General features: G+C 32.7%; 1 protein-coding gene across 1 annotated transcript in view; it reads left to right on the forward strand.

Moving 5' to 3' along the window:
• The first annotated feature begins 2,419 nt into the window (after positions 1-2,419).
• emp (epithelial membrane protein) overlaps positions 2,420-22,709 on the forward strand; it is a 120,839-nt gene continuing 100,549 nt past the window's right edge. Inside the window, exons 1-2 of the mRNA XM_089648207.1 lie at positions 2,420-2,463; positions 6,070-6,163. Of these exons, the coding sequence (XP_089504333.1) occupies positions 6,106-6,163 (58 nt within the window). The 5' untranslated portion in view covers positions 2,420-2,463; positions 6,070-6,105. The remainder of the gene's footprint in view (positions 2,464-6,069; positions 6,164-22,709) is intronic.

A 22,709-nucleotide genomic window follows, 5' to 3' on the forward strand; every position in this document is an offset into this window, starting at 1 on the left:
AAAAAATCAACCTGTGAATGTTTGTCCGGTTACCTATCCTGTGCCTACATAATATGCAGCGAGCTAATATTATTAACATGGCCGAAATTTCCTCACAATCATTACGAAATAACTTTGAGCTGACGATTAAAATAATTATTATATTAGCGAGCGTTTCCACTGAGGTCCGATGCGTCACGCTTCCGACAGCGTTCCGGCGGAAAATGTCGGACGGATGCCAATAAAATAATTATGTTGATAGTTTCAATATTAATGTTTTTTTTTGATAACCATTGATGACACAAAAAACTTTAAAAGTTACCTCATTTTTACTATTGGACTGTACCCATTGATGTATTATATTTAGATTAGACATGCAGCGAAAAAATAGGTTGCACTTTTTAACCTCCAATTGACCTTCAACGCTCCCAACGCTTCAACGAAATCTCCCGAATCCGGTCTACACGCACCGCATATCACGTTCTTATAGTGTAACACGTTTCAACGAGATATTAGTAAGCATAGTGCCTCTAAATGTATAGCTCCAGTGGCGGCTCTTCTATGAGGATCATTTGGTCAATGACCTCACAAAAAAAAATATTTTTTTGAAGAAAGACAAACATTCCTGAGTCACGTAGGGGGGAAAATTTTGCTTGTGTTATGATGGAGGACTTACCCAGCCGAGGAATTGAATTCACGACGCCTGGGTGGAACCCAATACTGTGCAGAATTAGTATTACTACCAATCGGTATCATTTTTTTAATTTACATTACCTTATTTCTATTACAAATGTAGGTACATTGTTTTACCACACACACGCCTCGGAATGATTAAAAATAAAAGATCCAGTACTTATTATCTATGAATAACATACATCAATTTTTCAAATTAGCAATACTCTTTTTTTCTGTTCATCGGCGCTATATACAGTATATTTATGTGGTTATCACAAAGATAACTAACTAACTAACCATCTCACCGTTTCCCCGCAGGTATAGGCAGAGAGGACGGACCGCCAAACAACTCGGTCTTGGCACACACTCCTTGCCTCATTCACATTCGTACAACGTCTCATACATACTCTTCTATTATTCTGACTCTTGACATGGCCCGACTCGAGTATCTGATTCACTTGGTGTTTGGCATGTCTTACTCGGGCGTCCCCGACTTCTCCTACCAAAAAGTCTATTAAAAGACCGTATCACAAAGATAAGGTCATATTAATAGAATAATTACATTTTGAGCAGAGACGGCGGTGTGAAAATTTTCAGGAAATTTCATTTTGGCAGTTCTCGGCTACAACAATATCAATAATGCCATCTTTAATATGAACACTCTAGTGCACCCAAAAATAACCAGTCATCACTGATAGTCCAATTTTAGTGACCGAATGGTCCAAAGCTTCGGGGTTCAATCCTCTATTAGCTTACTCTTCCATGATTGCACAAGCAACATCTTTGGCTATTATTAATTAAGGTAGTGTTATATTCAAATCATTAAAATACATCAACCTTAATTTACTATTTCAAAATATTATTAAACATTCGAATTGTCGGTGCATGTGTGCATGCGTGAAATAAAATTGTATTCTTGCGTAATGTATAAAATTATTTAAGTTCAATGAACTTTTATTTTTCAATTTTGGAACTGATAAGTATAAATAACATTAGGCAAGCGATAAAGTGGGTACTAAAACTACTTTACTAACTAATCATTTTTTGCAATGCGCATTTCTTCTGATCTAAATCTGAATCACTAGTGATGTTTAAAGTTTGTTACGGTGTTCATTTGAAATGTAGCTATTTCTGACCGTCTCTCTGATTGTTTGTCAAAACAAAAAATATTTCATTTTGCCATGAACAAAATATGTGTACTTCGAGCTTCACAGATCCTACAGTTATAACATCCCGTGATTTTTAAGTTCCAAAAAATATATGTTATTTTTTGAGATAGTATATTTGTTAAAAAAATCGCAAAGTAAGCTCCGAAAATTATTAAAAATACTTTCGTTCTGTTATTTAATATGTTATAGGCATTAGAAAATTCTCAGTGTATTTTTAAATGCTAGTAAAGCATTTCTTGGGAGATTTTTGCTCTATTTCAAGCGAGTCCTATTTTATTAAAGATTTTCACAGTTTTGCTTAATTATTATCGTTTTTTTTAATTTAGGGCGCTCAAACCATCTTTGAACGCTTACTACGGAGCCTTAATAATTTTATCTAATACTTAAAATTTTATGAATGAACGTCGTGACCTTACCGCTCGCTCGTCGCACAGCGCCGCAAGTCTACATAGCTCGGTGTGAGAGACCACTTACACGCACACCGCTGCATACTAAATAGTCGCCATGCAAAACCGGTATAGTAAACGTTCAAAGGCTTCGTACACAACTCAACCCAACTCAACTAAACCACGGCTCGCCTCCGTTCCTCAGTTGAACAGTTGACTCCGAGCGAGGAAGAGGTTCTACGTCATTCATTTGGGTGTGTAATCAAAACTTAAACTTATCTAAATCATCAAGAAATCAATAATAAATCAGTGTTTAATAGTGTTTTACAGTGTTTAAGTGTGTCTAGAAGTTTATATTATCGGATTCAGTGAAATCTTTGTGAATTTTTTACATTTAAGATAGCTTAGTAATAATAACGACAACTGCTGGATGAAACTGATATAACTTGTTTTTCGCTTGTCTAGGCTTTACGTTTTATAATTCTGAGCCTTTTCACTTTGAAGCTTTGCGAACTTAATCGAAAACATACGTATTATTTTTACGAAAATAGTTTTGAAACAACCGATTAAAGCGGTTTCTTTTGAAATTCTGTGATTAACATATGCTATATGCATAGTTCTTTGACAACTATATGTTTCCTCTGTGATTTTTTTTAGATTAAAAATCTCTTGGGACTGATAAACTTGTTTTTCGTGTACGTTGGTATTCGAATTTATTTCCTTTTGACTCTAACCTTCTGTATTTTTCGTATTTGTCCGTTGACAACTTTACACATATCGCTTCCACCTCGGACAGCTTTACCGTGTCCATCATCTGTCCCGATGATGGGCGCTGTGTCGCTGTTCGAAACGTTGGCGAAATAAAGGGGAAGCGCAATATTGCACACAACACAACAGAATCACGATGATACTTTAGGTCGTGAATATCTCAAATTATAACATACGTACATTCTTAGCAAGTGGAGATGATTTGGATTGAAAATCGCTTGACAACTGGATATAAAAAGTTTTTCTTATGCAAACATAGTGTTTTTACGGACGTACTTGACTTACTTTAACCAGTGATATCTGACATTATTTGGAATAAAAAATGTAATGAAATTTTGGTCTCCGGTGATATTTTTTAAAGTTTTTATTTTATTTTTTGTTTTAAAAAAAAAACATAGAAAATCAGTAGTAATTGGACAGCTAGGTTAGATGTGAGGGGTTAACTCGGCTGAGTGACTAGTGACAATTTTCGAAACTTATGTATGGTTAATTGACAATTTTACAATCACTTTTGCGTTTATCTATCAGAATATTAAGTAAAAAATCTTAGATTAAATAAACCAACAATACTTATTTTTCTTATATTGAAGTTTTTTTCATTTACGATTCCGGGTTCCGGGCATTAATCCAAGTAAACTTGATCTAATAAGAAAGATAATTTGACAACTTTCACAATTATTTCCTATATTTAATAACTAAAGTATTTTTTCTATTAAAACTATCATTCTGTTATTAGTAAATTATAAAATTATGATATTAGGAAATTAACATCTTAATTTGGTTCTATTAACAACTTTGCGCATTAAATTATATCATTCTCTTTCGTTGGGATTTCAACGACTACAAATTTAATTTATTTATTGCATCTCACTATGCATAAAACACTTTTTTTTCACATAAAAATCAACCTCAATAGGACTAAGCCCGTATCGAGGAAACCATATATATATTTTTTAATATATTATACGAATCCATAGATATTTGTTAATATATTATACGAATCCATAGATATTTGTTAATATATTATCCGAATCCATAAATATTTGTTAATATATTATACGAATTCATAAACATTTGTTAATAATATTATTTTATATGAATTAATATAATAACCATTCATTAAATACAAGTCACATGAATGAATAAATTTGAATTTGCAATCCCAGCGTAAAAATAACAGATTTTTTATGTGGCTGCGGTTGAACTGTGCAGAGTCTAAGGTTCGAAAGGATTGTTGTTTGCAATCTCAAGCAAAGGTCATGGGTTCAAGCCCCGTCTATCTCAAAAATACCCGCATTTTCCTCGTGTTAGGCAACGTTAGATTGCATTTGTAATGGCAATTACTGGTTTAATTAAAAAATAATGGAGAAAATTTCTAGGTTTCGTGTAAAATTATGACATTGTATTACGAGATAATTTGTAAGATTCATCATAGGTAATTAAATTTTTATATGTGATCATAACCCAGTAGAGACCGTTATCTTTTCTGTGTCTTGTTCTGTTTCGTGTTTCTTTTACATTTATTAGTATAATCTCCTTCAATTACGTATATTTTTTTTTAATATTTAGATTTAAGGTGCTTGCATATTGCCCGTCACGAAGATAACATGCGTGAAAGACAACATAGATAAAGTCACAAAATATATTTGTATGGTAACCTGAACAGTGACAGAAACTTTCTTCAACACTTTTTTCTGCGGCTTTTGTTATATGTTAAAATTATATCGGTGTAAATTTTTGACTAGTACAAACAGCATCTCTTGAGAATAATTAACGTAATATTGAACCCGGTTTGTAGTTAAGTAGGTACCTTCCTAGCGAGCTCTGACTAATTGACATTCCTGGCACACCTTGGCAACAACAACCTCAGACACTACTCTGACTCGGAACATTCCTTGGCCAATAAATACCTTATTTATAGCTAGCTGATCGATTGCTAACGATTTCGGGCAAGCTGATAAATTCGTATAATTTCTGAGAGCCAAACACTTAATGGACAATACCCATAGACGTGAACCGTACCGGTTTTTAAATTGGCTTTAGAAGCGTTTAATGACTAGATTTTAGTAGCCAAATACTTAGATACTCCATCTTCCCAATCTCGTTCCACTTTGCACTACCTAACATCCCACAAATGAACGAAAATGATTTGATTTATTGAAACCCTGTCAAAAACGTGATGGATCCATTTCCTGATAAAATATCCATTCATAAATAAATAACTTCACACATAAATACCTGTCACACTTAATCACAAACACGTTAACACCTCAGCACAGGTTCTCCTAGTGAGGTGTTCACGTAACATACAATATCACCCACACACAGTTTTACCTACTTCAACCTATGTTCTTTATTTTTATACCTTTTTTCTGTACTTTTTTCTCTGCACTACAATATAAACCACTGTAATCATTTGTAAAATGTGTATTCAAGAATAGACATAAATAAATAAATTCAGAATATATCGGAACGCGTGTTCATGTGAGTGTCTTTTTCCTAACAAATATGATGACGAAATGTCCCAATTTTAGATTTTTTTACGAACACGTGTTCTGCCGTTCTCTTAATTTGTTAGAAAATCTGTCAATTCATTCTATAAAGACCTACAGTTCCGTTTTCAACAGGAATAAGAATAATTTGACGGGATTTTTAATAAATTAGCAATATTTTATGTCAATAAGTTTTCTCCGTGGAATAGCTATAAAAAACAACTAGTCACCAAATATAAATAAATGATTTTACAAACATAAACACGATAGAAATTGTTTACGGTGTCTGCCAATCATCGCGTTGTCGTGTCAACTTTCACACTTGCAGTACTTTAAGAAAGATAATTCTTTAAGCTGGTAAAAGATTGCAATTCATTTTAAAAGTTAAAAAACAATCAGATCTTCGAAATAGCTACTCCTAGGTAAAATCTGACATTGTAATGTTATGCGACAATGAGCTCTAGAGAGAGTAAAAACTAGGGCTTATTATTATTATACAACAGTGATGTGTTAAATAGAACCTTGTCATTCAAAGCTATGTTATTCAGTTTTATCCAGTTGTGATTTTTGAAACTAATTTTTTTGTGTTTTTCAATACAGTGCTTTTTTAAATAAACAGAATAAAAACAGTTCAAAATGCAAGGAAAGGACAAGTTATGTGCCAAATTGACGAGTACCTTTTTAAGAAAGTGGTGTAAGTACAAAATTTTTTTGACAACATTATATTTAAAAAAGAATATTTTTGCTTTTTTCCAGATTTAGTGTTAAGTTTTCTTAGAAATGTGTGATATTATGAACATTGGATCCAATAATTTCATTTTACAAGAGCTAGTTGAATAACTTCTGTTTTATCAAGAATTACTATGTTGAATAACTTCGGTTTTAGAAACAGAAAACTGGTGTTTTACGGTTCAGTCAATGCCAGTTTTTTCACAGAATTTAAACAATTAATCAAATTTCAAAGTAAATTTTAAAATTCTGTGAAAGATCTGGTCAAGTTCTGTTATACTATCATTGTGGGCCAGTTTCTTCGAAATCCGAACCGAAATAAAAACAAAACTTCAATATAACTTTCATAGAACTTCGAAATATGATGAATTGTTCGAATTCTGTAAAACCACTGACAAAACTAAGAAAAGCTTTGGATTTGGAAAAAAACATTGTAACGTTGTTGCATAAAAAACATTATAACGTCGTTTCCGAAAAAACATTATAACGTTGTTACAGAAAAAACATTATAACGTTGTTACAGAAAAAAACATTATAATGTTGTAACAGAAAAAACATTATAACATTTTTAGAGAAAAAAAACATTATAACATTGTTACAGAAAAAAACATTATAACACTGTTACAAGAGCTTGACATTATTACGGAAGCTCAAATTAATATATTCGTATGTGGTTTATAGATGCGTAAGAGGATCTCATTATAAACACTAGATTTAATTAACAAATCTAAAAACTCAAAAGAATACATATATATATATATTGTAATATGTAGGTGCTCATATGCATAACCTAATTGATAGTTACCTATATTTTTCTGTTTTGAAACATTTTGACAGTAAAATTTAAAATTTTAATAAAGTGGAACGTTGTTTTTACTTATTTATTTACTACACATATATATGTAGTGTTTATTAATATTTATCCACGCCTGTGTTACAAGGGAGATCATATGTCGAGACAGGCTACTTAACAAATATTTTATTTTAACCTACATTAAAAGTTAATTTCGACAGGTACATTTTTTGATAAGTTAGAAGCAAAAATAATTGATGGAATTACATAATTCAGGTTGGTATTGATTGGTATGAGACAGTCTATGAATGTGAATGAGGCAAGGAGTGTTTGGCGGTCCGTCCTCTCTGCCTGCCACTGAGGGGAAACGGCGTGATAGTTAGTTAGTTAGGTTAGTATTGGTATTTGGAATCAATAATACGATTAGAGAACGTTTAATTTAGATGTGTGTTTGTTAATGACCTTTGTCGATGATTCAATGTTTAACCAACATTTCAAATTTGTTTATATTCTTTAATTGTCTTGTTTTGTCGAGTATATTTTAGAAGCAATTTAATTTGTCCAAATTTTTTGTACTTATTTTTGGTATTTGTAAGAGTCATTGGTTGGTGTAAATATAATTTACTGGTTTTGTTTTTAAAAAGGCGAGTTAAAATGTTTTTTGTGTAAATTTGTCAACTAGTTTTTGAAATTTGTTGAATATATAACTACTATATAATGAATCTTTCAGACATTCATGAATACTCTAACTTATGCTTGAATCCAGAAGTTGACAGTTAATTTATCAAGGAAAACTGTATAACTATTTGGAACAATTTTATTGATAGCCCATTCCTCTTGGGATGCTATGATTTATATGTACCAGACCACTACAGCCGAAGTCGATACCATGACTTATTTAGAGTACCAAAAGGCAAAACCGACGTCCTGGCAAAGCATAGCATGGCGAGGGGAGTGGTGCTGTTGAACGAACTAGCAAAGAATTTGGATGTAAATGACTGTTCTTTAAACGACCTAAAACAATTATTGAAGAGTCACTTACCCAAATGCTGATATGATGTAAAATTATACTGTTTGTAAAATTGTACTGTAACTGGAACGAATGTTCTGTTGTACAATTAAAAAAAAAAAAAAAATAAAAAAAAAATAAAACTCATGATTGTTTATCAGTACTCACAACGTTGAAAGATATTTCGCTAGTCGGTACAGAATATATTTTAATGTTAAATCTGGTGCAATATAACTATTATTTTTGGCCGTCTGCACATTTTATTATGATGTTACTTTTATTTCAAACGTAATCTAATATTGACCCAATACAGCAAACAATACGACAGTTCTCGGTTTATTTGAACAAATGTTCGGATTTGGAGAAATTGAACAACGTATTTTCATAAATGTGGATTTCAACAAAGGCTCCAAGTTTTGTGTTTAATTTGCTTTTGTGACATTTAGGTGTTTTTATGAGACATGTAAACTCTTTAGACAAGTGGAGTTTTCAGAATGGAGGGCAATGTTTGGCGCTTAAAAAACAGTGACAAAATCTTAAAACAAATACATTTTTATGCTTTCGACGATTGTTTTAATTCCTCTTTCATGCTAGCTTTGCGCAGAAGTTTTCGAAATCAGACCTAGACAGTAATAATTTTAATCTTATTTTGAACATCAAGTGTTCAAAATTTCATCAAGAAACATTACATTGTGCTCTTTTGTAAGGTGTGGTTTTTAGAAATCTTTTGTAGACAGTCACCTTCCTTTAGTTTTGAAGGTCATGTGTGCAAAATTTCATCAAATCAAATCGTCGCCGCCCACCAGGGACATTTATGTAAATACTCGCTGTACTTCGCCGCACGTTGCTGAGCAGATAGAGAAACAATAGCGCATTTTGCTTTTACGTTTAACAGTTGGCACTGTTTTATTAAAAAAAGGCATGTTTTTTCCTGTCACAGGTGACATATTTATAATATAGGTATATAAAAACACACGCGTATTTGAATGCAACTTTGTGTCAAAATTTTAAAGCAATCTGTTAAGAACTTTACGAGATTAAAGATTGACAACTATTACTTGAATTTACAAAACTCTCAAAGATAACTAGTATTGTACTTGCTTATATTGTCCGTATTCGTGGCCTACTATGCTATGTAATATACACTCATTATAGTACTCCTGATCAGCTTACGTTAAACATTGTATACATTTAAAAGCCTTCAGGCGTGCATAAATAAATAAAAATATATATTTTTTAATGTAATTTAAAGATTTCATAGCTAATGATTGAAACGGTTAAAGTCAGTGTTATGTCTGAAACTTTAAATGTATGTCAAGCACAGACATAGGAATTAATAGACGGGAAGATAATGGCGAGGGGTAAAATCAATTGTTGAAGAACGAAGGGGGTTAAGCTGACTGTGATTCGTCAATAAATCGATCTGACAGTAAATAGGCATCTCGCATTATAATATCACCATTTAGTTCTTAAAAGTAAAATCTGCTTTTGAATGAATAGACATTTTTACATGGGAGCGCAAATTACTCGCCACGTTATGAACTAATTTGCGAAGTTCAAATTCGGCAAAGTAAATTTCTTCTGTTTGCAAAGTCGTAGTTAGTTTCAGAGTATTTAGTTAAGACACTTTTACAAATGTTTCATAATTTACCTACCCCAGTAAACAACGATGAGCACACTTGAGAATCGCTACATTGTGATGTGATAGTATATGTTTCTAAAACTGATCCATATAATACGGTGTGAATAAGCTTAAAATAGAGTAAAATAATGCTTACTTATGGAATGTAATACGACAATTGGGTTTATTCTCTTTTTCACATCTATTTTTACAAGTTTTCATATCACAAGTCAACATTTTGCCGTGTTATTTCGTAAAATGAACCGATGATGCCTCGACCATAGTTCGCACAAGAATGATGACGTCACATTTTCAAATTTCACTTGAGGCCATACGCGAGCCCAGCCGGCTCCAATGGAACCGATATGGGGAGTGGGGATAATACGCTTTTAATCACTTAGGGCAGGTCTACTAATATTCATATGTCTATGATGTCAAGTTATTAATTTGACTACACGTTGTATGAAGCAAGTAGATCGGTTTCACGAACGCTTATGTTCGTCGGGCGTACGGTATTTCGAGTGTTTTCGCTTTCGTTGGGTCAATTTATCAAGGAGAAAACGCGTTTCTGTTCAATGTCTTTCATTGAAAATCATTTCTCGCTACACTCATTACTCATTACATCAATATATTTTAGCTGAATTTCTAAACAAAGATTTATTCATTTAACCACAAAACTATAAACCACGTGATCAAATTAGTACAGCCGCTCACTCGAAAGAAGAAAATCTGCGTGTGTGAATTGAAGAATCACTTTTGGTGGGGTCATGAAATTTGCACAAATATTCTGTGTTATTTACATATTATTTTAAGAAATTGACACTTATTGATGTATTATTTTTAAGATGGCCTTCGTGGTGGAAGGGTAAGGCTCTCGACTAGCAAATTGGAGATCACGGGTTCAAATCCCGGCGTGCTCAAGTAAATTTTATTTGATTGATTTGTGTTATTTCACAAATTACTCATTTAAAATAATATATAGTATATTTGCGACGCGTTCCAGAGTGGTATATACTCTCAGTATCGCCCTGGTGTAAGACCAATATTCAGGATTAAAACGTTGTTTGAAATGGATTTGGTGACCAGATCTGAATAGCCTGGTAATTCCATACCTTCCTTTTCTCAATCTCCTCCCCCTTCCGATTACCTTCAGCTTTACAACATAAATTGGGGACGCCATAGTCTCACTGGTTCCAGCCGTTTGGGAGCAATTGGGAATCACATTTAAAAAATATAGTTATTGGTAATTATTTTCAGCTCAGAACGTAATTTCTATCTTTGTGACGTCGCAGTCGTTGTTGACTTGTTTCGAACTGGTTTATTGAGAAAATATTTAATAATAACAATGAATGTGAAAAAAATATTTATGTTTATTTCCGCAAAAAATAGATTGGTTGGCAGATAGTGTCAAACCGGAATAAAGTTCATATTTATTAATACATCATGCAAATAAATTATCTAAAAGGAAAAGTTCACATCTTCTAATCAAAGCAATACAATTTCACCATCACTGACTGAACCAATAAGTCATAGAACAATTCAAAATTTCAATAAAATTCCGACAAAATTTCTCTAGGAAATTAACCCACGAATGTATATGTATATAATAATGTATATAATATTATATTATATGAGTGTTGAAGTAGTAGTGTTGGCATATTTCACACAAGACACTCACTAACTAAGAACACTCATCGCTCATGGCCACATTTAATGTGAATCATTACGACGATGGAATGATGCGTCAATGAAGTCAAGCGTCATTATTATCGTCATCGAACGGAAAAAATCAGTCTGCAAAGATGACTTCAATAAAGGTAATGCGCTTTCCTAGAGACTAAATACTTAATATTTAAAATGATTAACTCTAAATCTTGAGACGTTGGTTTCAGAGAATTTGAACAATTCTTCAAATTTCAAAGTTAATTTTCAAGTTATGTTTTTATTTCAGTTCTGTCAAGTAAATAGCCTATAATGACGTAATAAAAGAACTTGAATAGGACATCCACAAAACTCGCAAATTAACGCTGAAATTTTATGTATCGCCCTCAGTATTGCCCTAGCGTGAGACTACCATTCAGAATTGAAATGTTGCTTTAAATGGCTTTGGCCGTACTTGGTGACCAAATTTGAATGGCCAGGTACTCCCTCACCTTCCTCTCCCCCATCTCCTTCCCCTCCCTACAACCTTCAGCCTCATAACATACCGCAAACGGAGATGCCACAGTCCAATGGCTCCAAACGGTTGGGAGCATTTGTGTATTTTGTACGGTATTCATATTAAAAATAATTATAAGCCATTAGTCAGGTGCATCGATGGATGCACCTGACTTAACAAAACTAATAAGAGGTTCTGAGTTCCAAATTACAATACGAGACTTCCAGAGTTGTTCTTTGTGTATTCGTCTAAAACAAAACATTTAGTCAATTAATTTCCCAGTTCAAAGGTTTCATAGACTTGGAAATAAATTCAGTTCCGATTGAAATTTTCATTTTTTCCTTATTTAAATTTGAAACAGAAATTTTCCAACCAATTGTTATCGATAGGCAGTAGGGTTACAATAAACCCTAAAAATACACGATACGCATTACAAATATAGTCACCGGATTACAAATACTGTCAACCGATTATAACAGACTATTGTTTCTCGATACTTGTTAGTAATTACTAATTATTATTATGTACTGTCAACATCTTCGATTTTTATCTTAATAATGCGAGTTTCAAAATATTTAATACGATTGTGAATCGACACGTCTGATACATGTTTTCTTTAAATTCGATATATTAATAAACAGTGTTTATTTTCACCGAGTGTTGAACATTATTGTGAAGGTGGGCAATCTCCTTTCCATGACAATCAAGCTCAATCATTTAATCCGCCAAATTAATCGATTTAAATTAAACATATCAAATCATGAACAAACCTTCGTTCACATCGAACTTACTGGCTCTCATTATCGACTTTGAACGATTCAATATTTCGAATGAATCATATTTTAAATATTCGAATTGAATCAAACTCATCGATCTCTCATTTTTTGCCATTCAAAATCAATATAACACGATTAGTCAGTCGTTTAAAGTAATTCTATTTTTTTAAATGTAACTAAATTGTCCAATTGTAATTGAACCTTGCAAGTAATGAACGTGTTCGGATAATAAAATGACCACCCTCACATTTCAAATCTCAAATGTAACAGCTGACTGAGTAATCCAAACCAAAATATCATAATTTTTATTTTATTAGGACACTAATGATTTTTTTTGTCAAATTTTTTATGAATAAAAGTTTAGCGGTATGTGCGTGGAACTCGGTGTATTAAGATAATGAGTCATAAAAAAATCCATAACTGTACTTTCGATATGTAACGGTTGAATCTCTCGTCTAAAGGAATCGATTCGATTTTGGTATCGAACTTCGTTACACTACAATAAACAAGAAAAATAACATTGAGGTCGTTCAAAGAAAGTGCGGAGAGTATGTAGTTCTTGGTAGTGTGTTCAGTCTGTGGTATAACAGTGTAACAAATAAAGCAAACAGAATGTGTGTAGTATACTGATTTTCGTAACACAAAAAAATCTCTAATTTTTTCTTGTGGTTACTTGTTATAAGTGAACCGTTGTGCGATTAATTTTATATATATATATAACCTGTAAAACAAGATTTATTTAATTTTATTTCTATTGGTAGTTTTCTAGATAAACATTTTGGTGATAATACAAATATTTTAGAAGAAATGAATGTGAGAAAGTTGTTTTGTATGCGAAACATTATGACACAATAAGTATGTCGCTGATAAATGAGTATTTTTTTAACAGACAAGTTATTCGTTAGGCAATCCAGTGTTTAGCAAAGATTTTAAATTTATTAAGTTTTTTAATTATCTTGTTTTGTCAAGTAGATTATTGCATATTTTAGAAGCAATGTAATGAAATTTCTTTGTCCAAATTTGTTGCATTTGTTTTAGGTATTTGTAATCATTGAATTACATCTACCGAGTTCTCGGCCGAGACAGTGAATTCTGCCGAGTGCTCGGCTGATGTGATCAGTACAGTCAGTTCTCGGCCCAACAAACTAAGCTTAAACTAATCTCAATCTGACTCGCTAACTGCCTTCTTCTATACGTGTGATCACTCTCCAACAAGTTGCTCAGCCGAGCACTCGGCAGGTGTAATTGAGCCTTAAGGCGATGCACTATGTCGTTTAATATTTTGAATCGGGCCGTTAACAATAACACTCCTTTTTTAAATGGCGATAAGGTTTAAATTCTCGATTTACAGTCAACTGTTTTGATTTATGCATGAAAAAAAATCGCAGAAAAGTAGCTTCAGGTACAAATATTCAATGTTTTACGGCCATTTTCTAAAGGACTTATTTTGCACTGTTTTATACAATAAAACCTAAATCGAAAGGGGGTTCGTAATTACGAGAAATTAATTTTAAAGGAATTTAAAGGCCCGATAGGTTATTTTTTTGTGGGCTTATGAAAAGATTTATCCAAAAAACTACTCAATTATTTCAAAGGCCAAGATGTGGTTCTACTTCCAGTATTTATTTAAAGCGTCAATTTTTCAAACCAAAACACCTGATTTGCATTACTACGTAGTGCTTAGGTTGTAGGTAATAGGCATTAAAATCGCTTGACAAACGGAGTGCAGAAACGTTCGATTTCAAGCACAAAACTCGTATTTATTTATTTTGTAAATAATTTTATACGAAAACGAAAAAGTTAATAAAGTGAAACTGTCACAGATAATCTTAGCTATAATATTGTATTTTTTTTTAAGTTCATACATTTCTATTGAAAAAAAATTTTTTTTAGTAGTTTGCATTTATATTTTTTATTGAGTAATTTATTTTTATATTTGTATTCTACTCAAGTGAAGCGATAGGAAAACCTTCAATTTATCTGAAGCATATTTTTTTGTATTCATAATGTACACCAATTCGTTATAAAGATTAATCAAAATAGTGATTTGGCATTAAATTTTGCCTTAAGCCCCAGAATACCCAATTTCAACCTATTTATAAAAAAATTCTTGTTACCTATTCTAATTCTCTCGATAGAAACAAATCGCAAAGTAAGCTCCGAAAATTATTAAAAACACGTTTTGTCTGTTATTTAATATGTTATAGGCATGAAAACATTCAAAGTGTATTTTTAAAAGCATTTGTAGAGAGATTTTTGCTCTATTTAAAATGAGTCCTGTTTTATTAAATGTTTTCACCATTTTCATTTATTTATTATCGTTCTTTTTAATATAAGCGCGCTCCCTCTAACGTTTGTATTTACATATTTCGCCTTCCAAGAATCTTTGCACACTTATTACGGGGCCCTTAAGCTGCTGCCACACGCAAAGCTCACATCAAATGTTAATGTACAGCGCATCATCTTTTCTACCGACACACGACGCTATCAAATATTTCTTCCTATGGTAGGAGAGGGGGTCAGTTGAATTCGAGAGCGGCCGAGTAATATAATTTCATCTGTCAAAGTGACAACTTTACTTACTGACAGCTTGAGCACGTTTTCGAAATGGATGATACTTGTCGCCTATTGCTGGATCTGTTGGACAGCTCATCCTCATGCCGCCAACTATATAATTATAAATGCTATTTATAAACTTTTTAGATTTTAAACAATCTGCGCGTAAATAGCGCATTTTCACATAACCTGACATAACCTCTCCGTCGAATCAGGAAATTCGCAGTTCGCACGCCGATCGACGAAAGCGACATATAATAAATTATTGTAAAATAAGCTCACGTCGATTTCCAAAAATGTCGAAGGCAAAGGCGGCAAGGACCAACACCAGGGCAGGGAACGAGAAGAGAGCACGAGAGCTGACGAGAGCAAACCAGATTACCCAGGAAAACAATTGAAAACAATCAACAAACGAACAAACTAGAAGCTTCTCTATGTAGGTATCAGGCCGTCCAACTTTATCAAAAAACCGAATGATATTACCATATAAACATACTGAGTTAAAAATATGATTAATTTTGAAAGGGCGAAAATTTGTTTACTTCAAATTCAAATAATGATTATATTTATATTTTAAATATATGTTAAGTATGTTTGCCAAATAAGGTTTTTTTTATGTTTCTAAATTTACTAGCACACATGACGATATGAGCTAACATAATAAATAAGAAATGCATTATTAGGCTGCTTACGTCATGGCTGTCAAAGGGAACACGGAACTTAGTTGGTAGCTCCGTAATTAAAATGACCCCCTCTCCTTTTTACGACGGAGAGGGGGACGCATAACTTTTCAAATATCGCGTCGGGAGCGGTTACGTAAAATAAATTCGGTTAGCGAAGTTCAGAACCACACTTATAGCGCGTTATCTTTTTACGTGTGTCGGGTCTGTATGGGATTGTATGGCGAGCGCTATTGTGCTTTATATTATCTGTTGATGTGAGCTTTGCGTGTGGCAGCACCTTTAGAGTTTGTTGGTTTTAAGCCGTGTGTTTTGTGTATTTAAGTAGAAGTTACATGTTTTGTTTACAGATGAGTTCAAATGGTTTTTGTGTAGATTTGTCTACTAGTACTTGAAATTTGTTAAATATATCTACAGTACTTGTTACTATGGGTACTTTTAATTGAATGAGTTGGATTGAATTATATACATTCGTAATATATTTCTATGCTATATTTCTTGGTGTTTATGTTATGTATCCGAGTGAAATAATAAATAGAATACCGTTTCAGCTTGCATCTTGCAAATGTCTATCGAAGCGTGCAGACATACTTAGCTAGATTACTACGAAGACTATAGACGCGTGACCACCCTTCGAGGTGTACTTACGGGGATTAGAGCATTCAAAGAAAATACAAGATTATGTTACACAAATGATTGATTGATAATACAGAGCAATTCAGAAGGGAGATGATCGTATTTTGTTCTTTGTTCTTGATTGTTCTTCTTCTTCTTTCGTATGGTTGAAAAGTCAGAGGGAAACATCTAGGTTAGTGAACCAGTCTAGGTCGCCCTGTGGGCCTCATCAATCCCGCAGGGGAATGAATGCAGCGGGCATTCTTTGAAAACATGTTCGGTGGTCTACACCGCACCGCATTCACACAACACCGGCTCTTTATGCATCATATATTGTTGGCGGACCAGAGTTAACAAAGCAGTAAAGCATGGTTTGGCCAATATAATGGTTTTGAATTTGTGCTGTTTTAAAATTACGTGTAATAAATTGATTTCTATTTCTCATTAGTTTGTAGAATTCTTGATATTTTTTGTAATTTTTTAGATATTTTATACTGGAAACAGTTAAAAAGTGATTTTGTAGATAAGTTAGTATTAGTATATTTTAAAGCATTACTTTTATGGTGATTCTTTGCGAAACTTTTACTGAGTTTAGGCTGTTTTTGTAAGATTACCCCAACCTATAATGCTAAGATAAGCAAAGATTAACCATATTAAATAAGATATATTTACTACGATCTTTAGTAAAATTTAAACTAATGAATAATGTATTCTCGAAGAAGTTAAATAAGTAAACAACTTTGTAATACTTTAAATTAGAAAACCTTTCAACAATAACTAATGATCCCGTTATGACGTTTTGAAACACCGGTTCTGATTCACCCATCAAACACGTTATCACGGAAATATCAAAATACCTTTCATGCCAAAGCCCCATTCTAAATGTAATCCATAGTGCACTAGACATTGGTTCAACCACGGATGAGTTACACTTCGGCGTTGGGTGATGGCCGCGCCGAGCTGTACGTTTTACCGGTATTTTCACGGTGAGTGCTCAGCAAGTATTCCGCTTTCGTTCCGAAGAAAGCATCCCGAGTAGAAATGAACGTTTTGTACCGGAGAAGACAACAAGGTGAAGTCTAGAACAGGCTGATGATCGAACGCTATATTTATTTCTTTCAAACTAACGGATCTTTCTATAATGCTACAAAAGCACGCTTTTAAACAAGTTGTTGTAGGTTTTTAATAAAATCTATTCATAAGTATTTATGTTAAGAGTTCCAATTGCTCAGAGCTAATGGAACCATGGCATCCTCAATTGGGGTTTATTGAGGGACTAAAGGGGTTGGGGAAGAGAAAGGTAAGGAAGAAACTAGTTAATCAGCAATCACGGCTAAAACCACTTCAAGTAACGTTTCGATTAAGAATGGTGGTTTTTAACCAGGACAATACTGAGAGTATACACCGTTCATCGCATTGATGCAGTAGTAATTACTTAATGGTTCACCGTATTTACGGTCTTCACAATAACGATCTAATTCACGTAAAAAACTAAATTTCATGTTCTAATAACTGATTTATATTGGCTTCATACCCCGCTACAATAATATACTCTAATCTTGTCAGCTGTTAAAAAATATTGTTATATAAAACTGTTAATAATTATTAATAACAAATATTTAATTAACCTCTACACGTTTGTCGAGTTGAAAAAGTTTATTTTTATAAAATTCCATGGATAGAAAAAAAACGCAAAGTATTCTCCAAAAAATAATTTTAAAAAATCTCTTTCTGTTATTTAGCATGTTATGAAAAAGCTCAGAGTTTTTTTAAATGCTACTTCTAGTGAGAGATTTTTTCATAACATGCACAGTTACAGAAAAAAAAATCTTTCTGTAATTTAGCATGTTATGAAAAAACTCAGAGTTTATTTAAATGCTACTTCTATTGAGAGATGTTTGCTCCAACTTAAATAACACATGTTTTATGAAATATTTTCGTTTACGCCTCTTCAATATACATAATCGTTTATTTAATTTATATTTGTGTGCTCCCTTCTACATTCGTATTTACATATCTTCGTTTCAAAACATCTTCAGTGATTTTCTTCTTTTTGAACGCTTACTACGAAGTTGCTCTCGGTTATACTTTTCATCTCATTTATTCATTGGACTACGCATACTAATAAAAAAACATAAGATATACATAGACAATGGCTAATGCTGTTAATACATGCACATATCTATCAATATAGACATGTTTTCCATTCTAATAATTTAAAAAATATTTAATAACTTCCCTATATAGTCTTTCGTCTCGTCAACTTATCGTGACTAGCGGAAGAGGGACAGCAATTTTTAAAGTTAACTGCGTTAGTTTATTGTAAGAGTGAATACTTTGTGATTGTTTATTACGCATTTGAACTCAGATGAATTGTATTTTAATAACAATAAAATGAAACAATGCATGCCAAGACATTTATATAACCGATTTCAAGTCTTAACGAATCACGCTGCATGTAAGTTATGCAAATGTGTATGTAAAATAATTAAGTCAACAGATTGACAGATCTAAGCCTGGAATATCAGTTGGTTTTAAGCTCAACTTGGTTAGAATTTCCAGCTTAGCCCGGCTTGGAACATATTTCGTATATAGGTCGTAAGCCTAGATATTAGCAAAAATACACGTATTGCATATGATTTTAATAGAAGAACGTCTTTCTTTTTTCTTTGTAAAACCAAACCACTGTGTACGTGAGTGGTATATCTATGTTGTCTATCTATGTCAACGTCAGCCATTGATGCAATGTTGATAAAAAAAGTTCCCAACTTCAATTAGGTTGGTCCTGCTTGCAAATTTTAATAAGTATTTGTTTTGCTGGAGACACTGGACGATTCATGAAATTATGACGAACTAACCGCTCAAAGCAAAAATTCCTCTTATAATGTCGTAACAGACTTTTTTAGATCGATTATTAATTAATAATGTCAACATCCTTCATCGTTCGATGAATATAATAGTCCATACTGATACAATTATGCAATTTACGAATCATTTAATAATTTACGTAAACGTCAGATTGATAGTTTTTACTGCTGGTGACTAAACGGGTAACAATTCTGCGGCTTATCAAGGCTTGAGGAGCCGATTTAGCCCGCTTAAATTTGAGCGAGGAATGTCGTATATAGGATACAAACCTACTGATATACCAGGCTCTACAGAAATCATTACGAATCTTAGCATTCCTGAGTACGAAGAATCGGCCTTAAGGCGATGCACTACGTAGTAATTTAAAATCATGTGTTTTTGTTTGAAAATTTGGTCGCCTAGAAATATTTCAGATGCTTTAATTAAATACTGCGAGTAGAATACATCTTGGCCTTTGAAATAATCGAGTATTTTTTAGGTAAGTCTTTTTATAAGCCCAGAAAAATAATGTATTGACCTATGAAAACTGCTTTAAAGTTCAAAATATCCTACTTACGAACCAATTTTCGGTTATGGTTTTATTGTATAATGTGGCAAATTAAGTTATTTATAAAATGATCGAAAAACATATAAATATTTGTGCCTGAACATCCACAAAATAAAATAAAAGGCACTTTTTGGGCATGCTTTTTTCTTGCATAAATCAAAACAGGTGGATGGTGTGAAGCGGGAATTTAAGCCTTATCGCCATCTACGTAAGGTGTGTTATTGATAGCGGCGTGATTCAAAATATTACACGACGTAGTGCATCGCCTTAAGTAAACAACGAGAGTGCAATTATACGACTGCATTATTTGGTATCTAGATTACAAATTCTTGGTTTGTTGAATTTTATTGTTAACACAATGAAATTTTGTAGTTTACATGGTCATAAATTTTGTACGTGGAACTAAAAGCGATAATATGCAAGTCAGCCCAGCAAGCGATTAGCGAGTAGTTAACAACAAGATTTCTTCTAATGTTATTTTAATTTCGAAAACTTTGCTGAGCTCTTACTCGTCTTTATTTGGGACAGCCGGTTTCACCGTGACAACGTCAGACCTGATTTCAGTGTGGCTCTTAACCCTACACAGCACCCCCAAAGATTACAAATGTTAATTATTATTATTAGATCACAGAATGTGTCTAAAATGTCCTATACTGATCATTTGCGCAATTTTTTATGAGTGACATTGAAGTCATCAAGGGTGGAGGGAAATTGCTTGGCCGCCATCTTGTATATCAAACTAATTAAATGATTTGTATACTAATTACCTATTTTATTTATATACTAGCTGTACCCTGCCACGCGTTTCTTTGGCTCAGTCTGTCTGTGCAGAAAGAGAAACAGTAGCTGGTGTTGCTTTTATGTCCAACAGATGGCGCTATTTAAAAATTTCAAAGCAATCGGTGAAGAACTTTGAGAGATTTAAGATTTTGAACAAACGAATATTTTTATTTTTATAGATTGTTAATGTATTGAACTGCGTATGATTTTTGTGGGAATATGACCTTTCATAGTAAAATGAAGTCAGTGAAGGCATTGTTCGTACATATTCCCTCTCACCCCGCAGCTTCAAATTGTTCTCGAACCAGGACCAAGTCAAGGACCTCTTAGGATCATGTTACTGCTGAAGAGTTCCCGATTCGTGAGTCTGATTTACGTGGAGAGGGTAAGGAGATGAGAAAGGGTAAGGCTAGTAAATACCTACTTGGCTGAAATACCTCTAAATGTGTGGAAGATATAATAACAATTGTGTTTGGTAAACAAATCACTGAGAGAACAGTGTTATAGCGAGGTCTTCTATCGTGTCCATATTACAATATGAGTGTTTGATACTCGTGTTTTAATAAAAAATAAATAATGCCATCACAAAGTGAAAAGTAGTTAGAAGAAGTTTTCTTCGAAAAATTATGATTTGTTATTGTTACACCTGTACTGGTAAGACACTGATTAGGTAGGTACAGTGTTACTTCTCTTTAAGTAAAGGGCTTCATCACTATATCAGCTTAATATGATTAATGGTAATACTTTTTTTAAGTGTTTAAATTGGTCATTAAAAATATCTATTTCATTATTAGAGCCATGTATAATGTTGTAATTTCTTAATGTTCGCGGTACAGGGGAAAAATATCCTGTATTTGTGTGGTAAGCTTTAATATTGAAAATGTCTTTCATCCTCCTTGTTGATTTTCTTGATGGTATATTGATGTTAATTTGGGATAAAATGTTTGGTGTATCAACTGATGCATGTATAATTTTGTGTAGAAGCAGTACGTCAGACAGTTTACGTCTGACCGTCAGTGAGTGTAGTTTATAGTGCAAAATTCGGTCATTATATTTTCTAAATTGATCAGATAAACCTTCACGATAAGCAATTCTACACAAAATTCGACTATATGTCAAAGAATGTTAGAATTAATACTACAGTTCATTTATATCCTACGAGAAACTTATCATCCAACGATTTTAGGCTTCCTAAAAAATATTGTCGGGAACACAAAACAATATTACAAAGATTTTAAAATGTTCAGTGAACTCCCGGTAATTGTTAAGGAAGCTAAAAGTCTATATTATGTCTCAATGTTGTGAAGTCCAAATTTTAGTATGTATGTAGTAAATAATATTATAGTAGTCCTAGAAAATAATATATTGGGTATAAGATGTAAAATTTTATAGCTAAATAAAATGTCCATAAAAAAAAAAAAATTTAAATGGCTTTGGCTGTGTTTGGTGACCAGGTCTGAATAGCCAAGTACTTCAGTCTCACAACGGTGACCGGATAAATCATCAAAATGATAATTCATCACATCTTTAAAAAGTTATATAAAGTCATGGAAAGTGATGAAACAAAAACTTTATTAACTGGGTTAAGTAGGTTAAGTTAGGTTTAATTTTTTTTCATCGTTTCTAATTACTTTATATCACTTTTTAAAAGTGTGTTGAATTGTCGATGTGTTGATTTATCATGGAACCCTCACAACATACCACAATTGGGGATGAAATAGTCTCACTGGCTCCAGATGGTTGGGAGCAGTTTAGACTCATTGAAAAAAATCCGATATTTGGAAATATTACAGCCTATCTCTAACTGAGAAAAAAATCCGACGTAAACTAAAAAAATGATTTATTTTCGTGTTTTTTAACCTTGGAAACATTATAAGCAATATTTCTTCCTGATACATTCAACGATTCACATAAAATTCATTATTTGTTTATGATAACAAAATACCTACCTAAATGCAATAAATAAAACAAGAAATTCTGCTTTTGTGTTAGCGTTTCAAATAATGATAAATTTGTATAAGTAGAACTGCAAAACAAATAACAATGAAAATGTAAATTTGGTAAAAATATTATAAAGAAACCTACTTCATATTACATCTAATTTTATT

The sequence above is a fragment of the Hesperophylax consimilis genome, chromosome 27 (assembly GCF_061612785.1).
Source record: "Hesperophylax consimilis isolate HC1 chromosome 27, BYU_Hcon_1.0, whole genome shotgun sequence".
NCBI lineage: Eukaryota > Metazoa > Arthropoda > Insecta > Trichoptera > Limnephilidae > Hesperophylax > Hesperophylax consimilis.